The 11,816-nt window shown below is 58.7% G+C and overlaps 1 protein-coding gene across 1 annotated transcript; it reads left to right on the forward strand.

Moving 5' to 3' along the window:
- Positions 1 to 5,885: 5,885 nt before the first annotated feature.
- Positions 5,886 to 8,222, forward strand: LOC309408270 (brain-specific homeobox/POU domain protein 3; the record flags this gene model as incomplete). The annotated part of the gene is made up of 2 exons (XM_082004064.1): positions 5,886 to 6,005; positions 6,585 to 8,222. The coding sequence occupies 2 exons, from the start codon at positions 5,886 to 5,888 to the stop codon at positions 7,488 to 7,490; spliced, it is 1,026 nt and encodes a 341-aa protein (XP_081860190.1). The 3' UTR covers positions 7,491 to 8,222.
- Between the last annotated feature and the right edge of the window lie 3,594 nt (positions 8,223 to 11,816).

Consider the following 11,816-nt stretch of genomic DNA (forward strand, 5'->3'; position numbering starts at 1 on the left):
AGAAACCACACTCAGGAAACTTGTGAAGTTGCCCATTTAAAACAGAGATGTTCCCTGCCAGCTAACAAGGAGTGGGAAAAATCCCTCCCTCCGGAAGGAGTTTAGTCTATTGCTGGTTGGCATCTCCTGGGGTCGTAGCAATCTCCTATAAAAGTTGGCTGAATGGTTGCACTTTTTAATTAAAAGCTATCTTTCATGATTAGGCTCAGCGGGGTTTTAATAAGGATTTTTACAAGCTGGCTTGCAGCGCTGGCCTGCACGGATAGTCTTTCTCTTACACCTGAAGTGCTAGACCCGTGCATTAAAATACGCTGTGCTATTCAGGCTAAGGAAGAGATCTCATCGTCATCGGGAGCTATTTCTATATCCCTCTCCCAGCTCCCAGGAAAACAGGCGTTTTGAAAGCCTGATGTTTTGGACCGCAACTTGATGTCTTTTTCTAATTCCAGCACAGAATTTGGGCTCCCTTGAGTCTTTTGTAACGCCGCTGCGTCGCACGGGGCCTCACTTCAGCGTGTCGTGGGCGTGTTTTTGATCTCACACCAGGTTTAAATCGGCACAAGTACCCCGTGCAGGAGAAATGTTCTCCTCGAAGCCATGGGCCTCTCTCAGAAGTGAGAGAGCTTATAGAGTTTAGTTCAGTTCGAAAGCACTTGGGGCTTGACTTTCCGTTCCTGCACTCAAGCAGGCAAATAAAACCCGCGCCCGATCGCAATGTACGGACCTCCGGCAGGTAGAGCCCCTTACACATTTTCTGACAAAACCGATTTTCGTCAGAAAATATCAATTCCGATGAGATCGAAGCATTTAATCCCCAAACATCTTAATTCTGATGGATGGATGGATGGATGGATAGATGGATGGGTGGATGGATGGACGGATGGATGGATGGATGGATGGGTGGGTGGGTGGGTGGATGGATGGATGGATGGATGGATGGATGGATGGGTGGGTGGGTGGATGGATGGATAGATGGATGGATGGATGGATGGATGGATGGATGGATGGATGGATGGATGGATGGATGCATCCTCCCCAGGGTTTCCACAGACGGCGGCAGGTTGTGTCAGAGCTGCCAAGCGGCTGAGCAGGGCCAAGACGTGCTAACAGGAGCCGCGGCCCTGGGACGACGAGGATGCTGCCAGAGGCCAGGCAGAGCCGCAGGCAGGGGCTGGGACGGCTGCCCGTAGCGAGAGCTATGGGCTATTTGGGGCTGAACTGAAGCGTAAGCCTAAAATGTCCAATGCACTAGAAATCCATCATTTTTGGCTACTTCCACCTGCTCAGGCCCTGGGAAGGACCATAAGGAAAGAGGGGAAGGGGAGAAGGGTCCCCCGACCAGGGCGGGGGAGACCCTCCGTGCACGGATTTCCTCATCTCTGCGTCACCCCACACTGACGGCCGGTCCAGATGGGGGTGGGGGGGTAGGGGGTGGGGTGGGTGGCCATCCCCTAACGCCTCTACCCACGCTTTGGGGTGACACACACCCTCGGCTGCCCACCAACATCCGCCGCCTTGACCAGCCCGCTGCTGGAAAAGGTGTGGGAGCTGGCTCAGGGTGAGCTCCGGGCGGCCGGGAGCCGCGTCCCTTTTCCGCCGGATCCTCTCCCGGAGACCTGGGAAGCCGTGTCCCCTCTGCTCCGTGTTAGTGTTATGCTGGAAGCTGCTAATCGCTGCCAGCGGGTTTAATTGGTAGCTAAAACACACAGACCCCATTAAAGCCCACGAGGGTGCCAAGGGCTCTCATTCAGGCACAAATGAAGGAGCAATCAAACCCACTTAGGTAATAAAAACAGCTGGAGTCTGGAGGCAACTGCCTGAGGCACCAAACCACATGGCAGGCAGGACAATCCTCTAAAAAGTCTGCATTGAGTTGTCCTTTGATTGAAAATGTGGGGATTAGGCGGAGAGTTGCAAGATTTTATTGGTTAGAAGCAGGAAGCCAGAGGGAGAAGCGATGGGTCACCCTCAAAAAGCAACAGAGAGATGGAGTTTCTTGAACACGAACCTTGTTGGAAGAGACTCTCCAAGATTAGTTTCCAGCGGGAATGGCAAACGAGAGCATCTGGTGCACTGGCTGTAGGTGTCAAGACACCCACAATGTTTCTGGCCCCTTTTGCTAGTTTTTCTTGCCACAGCAGATAACCACACCGTCTGACCATCACAAGGAGCAACAATACCCTGAAGAGCTTCCTGGCTCTTCATTTCTGCGTAGAGATTTCTCTCAGAAAGGATTCCCAACCAGGTGGCTCTTGGCCTGGAAGCTGGGCTGCCCCCAGGAAGGGTTTGTTTTCAAAGAAAAGATCAGAGATCACAAAAAAAATCAAAAGATCATGAGGCTCTTTATTCAGGGTTTTTAGTTGGTCTTAATAGGAGAGATCCTGACTCTCCTCTCCTTTATCCTCAGTCCAGTGAAATACCTCCTGCTTCACGGGAGCTGCTGATGCGGATGGATAAGAGAGGGGAGTCTGGACTGTTGCATTTATGGAGTGATTAAGGAGGAAATCTGGTATATACCTGAAGAGACTCCAGCGAGCGTTGCAGAGCTGCCCCATGTTCCTCAAGAAAGCTGTAGCTGAGCATTGGCAATCACCTGAAAGTGGGGACCATCCTTTGCAGAGTCGACTCCCAAGGTTCAGAGGTGCCAAGGGCTGAAGGAAGCAACTAACCGTTGCTGTGAAAGAAGCTTAGACGTTAGTTATTATCGTTGCTGTAGAAACTTTCCTCCTTGTTCGGTGCGTCGCACATCTTTGCACATCCTGGTTTGTAAGACACTTGTTCTTCCCAAGCCGGGGGAACCTGATAACTCCTGAATAAACCCTGAATAAACCCAGAGGCTTTGAGGCAGTTGATATGGAGGGCACTTGCTCTGGTTCCTTCAGGGGCCAGCCCACAAATCCATGCAGGAGCTGGTAGGAGGACAGGTTCATCCATGGAACAGCGGTGGGAGAGGGTTGCTGTTGGTGCCCCACTGTGTCCCTACTCATGCACGTGCGCGTGTCTATGCGTCAGTGCCAGTGCCAGCGCGTGCAGGGGTCAGTCAGGGGTCCTACGCCGAGGATCTCTTGCTCAGAAAGTTTATTGCCAAGATAAAGCAAATCCAGGGCAGGGTGCTCAAGGATGTGACAAGGAGACACTCAAAGGGTGGAGGCTTGGCTCTTCGGAAAAGAGGTCTGCTAAACTCTGATACATGGTGGAATGAAAGGGAGGGAATGCCATTTAATTCATTTGTTTCTTATCTAATTTTCCTACATGGACACCCAAGACCCAAGGCTAGTTGAGTCTTTGGGCTGGTCTGGGACAGCTCTTCTGCTCCAGCAATCGTTTCGGTGGTTGCAAGTGTGGAAAATGAGATCAGAAATGGCTTCGTGCACTGGAAAAGGTATTTCTGTGCTTCCCACTGAGCTGCCTAGCCTTGTGCTGTCCTCAGGGTCTGAGTTCATTCAGGTTCTGAGCTTCCTGAAGGTGTGGAAAGCCAGCTGCTGAGCCCCTCAAAGAGGACACTTTCATCTGATTCCCTCCTGTGCCGGCTGGCTGAGTGATGTGCAGAAGAGGAGCATGCCCAGCTCTAATCCCAGAGTCCCCAAACTCCTGGGCACATTCTGGGACAGAGTCTGGAGTCGCTTCCTTGCAGCAACATGCTGCTTGGCACAAGGTTTCCTTCCCTGGGGAGAGTTAAATCCAGGGCTAGGGACTGAACTGTTGTCTCCAACCTTCCTTCTCCGAGCTGCTGAAAGGCAGAGAGTGAGGAGAAAGGAGATAGAGGGGTCACTGAGAAGAGCCCAGCAAAAGAAATGATGAAATGCCGTGACAAAAAGCTGTCATTGGAGAGGTAGCAAGTCCACAGGCTGTCAGCTGAAGGGCAGAGAGAAGTGCCCGGGCCCACTGCAGAGCACCCGGGAGGGACCATCCCCCTTTGCAAGAATTCTGCCCCAGTCTCCGTTGTGCAGAACGCTTCCAGGGAACCTCTCTGGCAGCCGCTCGCCTCTGCCCATCACCTGATGCTGCAATCTCTCCGCAGACGGCAGCGGGGAGACCATGACTCAGAGAGCTGTGCTGACAGAAAGCAGAAGGGGAAGAGGCTTCAGAGCTCCTGCCTGCTCTTGCCTGTGGGTTGTCAGAGCACCAGCGTGTCGGCAGGCCACGCCACCGGGCCTGGTGGCCTCTGGCTCGTGTAGGATGATTTAATGAACAGGAGGGTCTGCCTGGACCTGTGCAGGGCTTGCCCATGGTCCCTCTCCCATCTTTCAGGCCACCAGGGACAGGGCTCTCCTGGTAGCACCATAGTGCTGATGCAGTTCTTCCCCCAAGCAGACTACTCCAGAGTCCGGATTTGGCCCCCTTTGGCCTCTCCTCCATCCCTCTGCAGGAGCCACGTGCTACAGAGGTCTAGTTGAGGGAGCTTCTTGCTGCAGAAGCATCGCTGCCTGGTGGCTGTGCCTGGGCAGCGATGGTTGCTTTCGAAGTCTCCTGTCACTGGATCTGACCTTTCCCCATGCACGTCCAGTGCCAAAGAACCATCTTTGGGGGGATGCTTCAGCCTCTCAGGTAAGGCTGCGATTAGGACAGGATTTTCCTTTCCTTGTGTCACTTGTTGACCCTGTCTGAGCCAGCGTGCCCGGCAGGATCCCCATGAGAAGGGGCGTCTCAGAGGATGCCACCTGCAGGCTCTGGAGAGAAGAAGGTGAGTGGGAAAGGGGCCAGGAAAACTGATACCCTGCCTCCTAAAGCACCTGTACCGTGTGTAATCGTCCTCACGCTGGGTTTTCTGGGATGGGTAAACACACGCTGTTCCCTTGGCATTTGCTCCTGGGCCTGACCAAACCCTCTCGTGTCCTCCACCAACCTCATGGCCGCCGTCCCCCGCTCCAGCAAGCGGTGGGGTTCCCCCTCCATCAGTCCCCCCGCTCCGCGCTGGCAGCGCTGCTGCCGGTCGCGCTTCTCCCGCGCCTTTCGGCAGGGCCGGGGGGCTGCGAAGCCCCCCCCCCCGATCCAGCACGCAACCGCCAACCTTCACCTCCACACTGTGTTTTTGTTTTTGCGGTGACGGGATCCGGGCTCGGTGGCCGGCAGGGAGGGGAGGAAGGGAAACGCCATGGGCTGTGTGGAAATTCATGTGGATGGGGAAAGGCGGAGGGAGGTCGGGCAGAGACAGGCAGCGACGGGCTGGAGCGGGGAGGCTGGAGAGGTTGCAGACAGACAGTCAGACAGACCGACGTGGAGCCCGTGGGACACTGCGCTGGCAACAGGATTTGGGCAATCGAGCCAGGTAGCGCCGCGGGGACGGGGCGAAATGAAAACTTGGTGAAACTTTTGCGTGTTTCATCGTTCTGATGGTTTCGAATCTGAGGTGCCTTTTCCCTCCGGAGAGTGAGGAGCGGTGTCGGGAATGCCGCTGTTCACAGCGGGGCTCGGATCCGCTCCCCAAATCCCGCCCCACGGGGGACACTCAGCCCGGGCCGCGGGCAGGGGCCGAGCAGGAGGTTGCAGCCGGGAACCGGGCCGGGCCGTACCGAGCCGGGCCGTACCGAGCCGGGCCGCGGGGCTGCCCGACGGCGGCGTCCCGGGGCGGGAGCGGCGCCCGGCGCCGCTCGCCCCCCACCCCCGGGGGGTGGCCAGCGCACCGACCAGCACCCCCGCGGCCGCGCAGTGCCGGGGCGGGGGCGGGGGGGAGCCCCGGTTTTGGGAAGGGGGTACAGAGGGGGGGTGAGGTCACTGCCCGGGGGCGGGCGGTGGGAGGGGCCTCCCGAGAGCGGCCCAATGAGCGGGCGGGGGGGCGGGGGGGCCGGGCTATAATGCCGTTGATGCCGGGCGGCGGAGACAGACAATACCGCGCCCCCGGAGCCGGGCTGCCCGGAGCGCCCCTGCCCCGCTCCGCTCTCACCATGATGTCCATGAACAGCAAGCAGGCGTTCAGCATGCACCCCATCCTGCACGAGCCCAAGTACCCCCACCTGCACACCAGCTCCGAAGCCATCCGCAGGGCCTGCCTGCCCGCCCCCCAGGTAAGCCGCACCTCGGGGGGGCTCCGCGCTTGTCCCCCCCGCCCCACCTCCCCTCCCCGGATGCGTTTCGGGGGGTTCCGCAAGCCCTGCACCCTCCCCAACTTACTTCGGGCAGCCGACGCTTTCCCCTCTGGCTTTGGGGATTGGGGGGGGTCCCAGCGGCGGGCTGGGGGGTGTCCCTGCCGTCGATGGTGCGGGGAGCGGGGCTGGGGCAGCCGGGGGGCGGCTGGCAAGTCCGGCCCGGGCCGGGGGGGAGCAGCCGTCCCGCCCCACTTGGCCCGGCAGACCTGAGGCGCTGCGGGACGCCCACCGGCTCCGTCCCCCTCCGCCGCTGCTCCCTTTTTTGGGGAGGTCGCCCTTCAGGGAAGGGTGGGTGCCCGGCGTCCGGCACCCCGGTCCCGGCCCTTTTACTGGCGGGGGGGGTGTCTGTGTGTGTTGAACTCGGTTCATCTTCCCTGTCCCAGGCGCTGCTGGAGGGGCAGAGCGGGATCTCCGTAACGCTGCTTCCCTTTTAATCCTCTCCCGCTCTTTGGGTCTGTTTCTGCTCCCGCTTTTACCTCCCTCCCCGTCCCCGTCCAGATCCAGGGTAACATTTTTGCGGGCTTTGACGAGACCTTGCTGCGGGGTGCCGAGGCTCTGGCCGCCGTGGATATCGTGTCGCAGAAAACGCACCCCTTCAAGCCGGATGCCACCTACCACACCATGAGCAGCGTGTCCTGCACTCCTACCTCGTCCTCCGTCCACCTGCACCACCCCTCCGTGCTGACCACGCACCATCCCCACCACCACCACCACCAGCCCTCCCAGGGCCTGGACGGTGAGCTCCTGGACCACCTCAACTCTGCCCTCCCGCTCGGAGGGGTGCCGGGCCCGGACGTGGGCTCCACACCTTCGCACCCTCACTCCCACATGTCAGCCATCAACCACATGGCCCACCACTCCCAGCCTATGAACATGTCCCACCCCCACGGCCTCGCTTCCCACGCTGTTATCTCCGGCCCTGAGACGGAGACGGACCCCCGGGAGCTGGAGTCCTTCGCCGAGCGGTTCAAGCAGCGGAGGATCAAGCTGGGGGTGACCCAGGCGGACGTGGGCTCCGCGTTGGCCAACCTGAAGATCCCGGGGGTGGGCTGCCTTAGCCAAAGCACAATCTGCAGGTTTGAGTCCCTCACCTTGTCCCACAACAACATGGTGGCCCTCAAGCCCATCCTCGAAGCGTGGCTGGAGGAGGCCGAGCGGGCCCAGAGGGAGAAAATGACCAAACCCGAGATCTACACGGGAGGCGACAAGAAACGCAAGCGCACCTCCATCGCTGCCCCCGAAAAGCGCTCGCTGGAGGCCTATTTCGCCGTGCAGCCGCGGCCCTCTTCGGAGAAAATCGCTGCCATCGCCGAGAAGTTAGACTTGAAGAAGAACGTGGTGCGGGTCTGGTTTTGCAATCAGAGACAGAAGCAGAAAAGGATGAAATTTTCTGCCACCTACTGAAGACGGGGCTGGGAGGCCAGGCGGGGGCTGTGCCTGCCCCCCCGCAACTGGCCCACCACGGTCCTGGCCCCCGGCCCCTCTGAAACGGGCAGAGTTTGGGGTTGTTGGCTTTTTTTTTTTCTTTGTTAAAAAAAAAAATTGGGGGGAAAAAAAAAGAAATGAAAAGTAAACCTAAAAAAGGAAAACCCACCCAAAGCGAAGGGAACGGTTTGGTGCCCATTCCTCACCCCCTGGCGAAGTGGCCCTGGTGTTATGACTGGTACAGACTGCTTTTGTAAATGAGACTGGAAAAATATGGAGAAAAAGGAAAAGGCAAAACGAAAGGCCTAGGGGGGAGTTGCGGGGTGCTGGCAGTCAGGTCGGCGGGGCTCTGTTGCAGCCCCTTGCCCCTTCCCAGCTCAGCCAGGCAGGCGGGGGCCGCGGCACCGTTCTCTCCTCGGTGCCCGATCCTCTTCTTTCAAAAACTTAAAAAAAAAAAAATAAAACAAATAAGAAAGAAGAGCTCGAAGCCGCCCTGGAGGGCTGTAAATAGGGAGGTGCCGGGCTGTGCCCCCCGCGCTCGCTGCCAGGGTCCCCACGCACACACAGGCACACACACGCACTTGCATGGTTTTGTTCGCTCTCCCCTGCTTCCAGCAAACCCATCGCATTTTTGCAATAACATTTCTGTTTCTACCTCATCATCGGCTAAATTGAAAAAAAAAAAAAGAAAAAAGATAAAAAAAGAGAAAAGGACAAAAAAAGAGAAAAGAATAAAAAAAGAGAAAAAAATTTGGCACGTCCCTGGAGTCGCGGTTTGTTCGGGGAAAATAGAGATTTATTTTGCTTTGGTTTCACTCAAACTGTTCGATATCCGTATGATTTCACTGTAAAAAGTCCTACGCTTCGACAATCAAGTCATCCGGGCTCACAGGAGCGGGCAGCCGCGGCGGGAGCGGCCCGGGGCAGCGGGGGGTCCCGGGGGGTCCCGGCTCTCCGCGGGGGCGGCTGCATTTGCAAAGAGTGAACTCTGCACTTTCTAAGGCAAGAATACTCTTTTTTTTGTTGTTGTTGTTTTTTTTCTTTGCATATTTGGTAGAGAAATTTGCCTCGGTTTCCCTTTTTTTTTTTTTTTTTTTTAAATTAAACGAGATTTCGTTTCGCTGTGTGTGTGCTGAATGAAATTTGGTGTCTGTGTACGCTGCAGCATTTCAAATAAACCATGCACGTTTTACCTCACCCTCCTGCCTCCTGGAGTTACTGCGGCCGCCGGGCACGGCTCCGGGGACCCCCCCGGCCCGGGGAGCCCCTTTGCCGGGGCGGCTCCGCCAGCCCATCCCCGCCGCCTCCGGTCATGGGGCTGGGGGCTCGGACCCTTCCTCCTCCGGCGGGAAAGAAACGAAACGAAACGAAACGAAAGGCAACGAAGCGCGGGGCTGACTGTCCCCCCGCAGCCCGGGATGAAGCGAGGGTCTCCCCACGAGCGACCCGCCCGTGTTTCAGCCCCACCGGCGGCTCAAACGGGGGCTGGAGCGGGGTGTGTGTGTGTTTTCTCCCCTTCCCCACCTGGGACCACGAACTCGGCGTGTTTTGAAGCTCCACGTGCCGCTCCCGGGGTGGGTTTTGCTTTGAAGCCCGGACGATGCCCCCACGGGCTAAATTCGTTGGCCGGGGTCGGGCGGAGCGCAGCCCGCAGCCCCCCGGCTCTCCCGCCACGGGTGGAGGGAAAACAGCCCGTTCTCAGCCGCCGCAGCTCCCTGCCCCGCTCGCCGCCCCCGGGGGTCCCGCCAGGCACCCCCCGCCGCCCCCCGGGCCCGACCGGGTGTGGGGCGAGCTGCGGCGGCTGAGAACGGGCTTTTTCACTCTTCCCGCGGCCATCGAAACCTCTCCCGCTCGGGGGTCCGGGGCTCGGCTCCGGGCGGGGGGCAGGAGCCCCCCGGGCTGTGCCCTCTGTCCCGGGGAGGGGGACAGGTGCAGAAAGGGGGGTGCTTTTTTTGTTTTGGTGGTTTTGGGAATTTTTTTTTTAATTTATTTATAACTTCTTTGCAGAAATAAAAAAGGAGCTGGAGGGAGCGGGGTGCGATGCTGCACACCCCCAGCCGGGGCCCTGTGGTTCCCGAACCCGCAGATTTTACAGGCGGGGAAAAACCATCCATATATATATATATAAAATAAACGAAAAGAGGGAAAATTGCGCAGCACCCTAACTGTCGGAGGAGCCGCTTTGCCCGTGTGAGCGGGCAGGCTCAGGGTGCCGGCAGCGCCCTGCCCGCCCTGCCTGCACTGTGGGAAGGGGAGCAGGGACCCCCCAACCCCAGCCCACACGTCTGCGGCCGCAGGGCTCAGCCCCGGGGCGCTTGGCAAACCCCGTCCCTGCCTTTGTTCTTTCGCTCCGTTCCTGTTTTTTCCATGAAGCGAAAAGCGCATTTTCATAAATAGACCTTGGCCAAGTGCTGGCAATGAAATTTTAATGAAGGCTGGATGCTGAGTGCTGCCCGGGGGGGCCTTGGAGAATCAGCTCCGCGCAGCATTAGCAGGGCCCTCTCCGCTCCCCCCGCCTTTCCCCGGCTCTCCCTCGCAGACATAACGTGCTCCGATCTTGCCCTGCTCCTGCCTCGCAGCCTGGACCCCCGGCCGCCCCCTCCCCAAAGCCCCAGCCCTGCCTGGGATGCTGTGCGGGGCCGGGGTCGCTGCTGCGGGCCGGAGTGGGTGGGTGCCCGCTGCCGGCAGCTCGCGGGTGCCGCTCTGCCCCCCGCTCTTAAAAGTTTGCAAAGGAGAGCGATGCAATATTTATCACCCGCGATCATAAAAAGGCGAGTCGGTTATTTCCCAGGCACAAATGCAAAGCGCTTAGGCAAATGGGCGCTGGGCTCGGGAGCTGGAGCGGGGCTAGGCCGCCCGGGGCTCCCCTGCGGGCGGGGGGCACAGCCCTGCTCCCCGGACGGCGCTGCCGGCCGCCAGGTAAGGCGTTTGGGAGGGGGATTCTAGAGAAAAGGATGGGGCAGCCCGGCGCAGTGGCCGGCGGCTGCAGTGGCTGGGAAGGGCGGGCAGAGGCTCCGGGAGTGGTGATGAGGCCTGGCGAACTCATTACGCGCGGGGGACTGGGCAGCAGGCGGCCTGGGGGGTTGATCTTACTCCTGCTCCAGCAGCGCCTGCTGTGCCCAGGTCGGGTGCGAGCCTCCGGGACGCACGGGGAGGGGTCTGGGAGGAGGTGGAGAAGGGTCCCTTTTGCATCCCACCCCCTGCTCCCCAGTAGTCACCTCCCAGGCACGGGTCAGGGAAAAGCTGCCGGTCCTTCCCGGCAGAAGGTCTGGGAGCCGGGACAGTCCAGGGACAGGTCCCAGCCCCGGCTCCGCGTCTCGGTTTCTGGGTCTGGCTCCGGCTGCTGCTCGCCAAGGTGCCACGTCTGGGGAAAGGTTGGTGGGACGGGGCAGCACATGGGGGTCTCACCTTGAGCACTCGGGGCCAGGCTGGACACCTAAAGGGAACACAAATCCCTCCAAATTCAGGCTCTCTGCAGTTCACTTTGCACAGGGTGAGGCTGGAGGGAGGTCCAGGACAAGGAGAGCAGGCAGAGCTCTGGGAGAAGGAAAAAATACACACAGAGGGGACACGGGCACGTGTTCTGTTCCTGGAGTGCAAAGGCCCCAACCCTGGAGCCAAAACGGCATTAAATGAGAGGAATATCGATTGGACTGGACACTCAGCTCTCGCCATCTTTTTTCATTTGAGGTTTGATATATGAGCTAGCCTTGAGATTGATCAAGCCTGTCGCTTTGGCAGCAGGTCTGCCTCTAAGGGTGCCTGCTCACCCACCGCTGATGCTGCCCCGGAGCTCAATGAGAAGGTGACAGCCTCCCTAGAGGTCTTGGTTCCTAATCTACGTCCGAGCTGGTGGAAAGGATGGGGTGGGCCAGGCCCCCAACACTCCAGCCAGGAGATGGTTCATCCCGGGAGCTAGAAAGCATCACACACAGCTCATTCTCGAGGGATTTGAGCCTCGATACAGATGTATTTGGGGTCTTCAAAGCAGGGGTGCACAGGCGAGTGTAGACCTCTAGGATCCAGTTATGGTCAGTGGAGAGGAACCAAGGAGCCTGCAGTGCAGTTCACCTCTTTCGAACATCGACTTCTGAAGCGGGGCAGGTGAACGGGACTCCAGAGGCGTCCTACTCACCTTAAAGTTGATAAAGACGCTGAATGACCAGCTCAGATGGAGACATCTATAAATGGGGACATGGCAGTTTCAGAGAGATGAGTCCTACCACTGCTGCTGCAAAGGCTTCCTGAGGCAAGTTGCCCACCAGTTCTGGGCTGCTGAAGCTCTCAGACGTCGGCTCTTGGAGC

The sequence above is a fragment of the Phaethon aethereus genome, assembly GCF_964289735.1.
Source record: "Phaethon aethereus genome assembly, chromosome: 10".
NCBI classification, from domain to species: Eukaryota; Metazoa; Chordata; class Aves; order Phaethontiformes; family Phaethontidae; genus Phaethon; species Phaethon aethereus.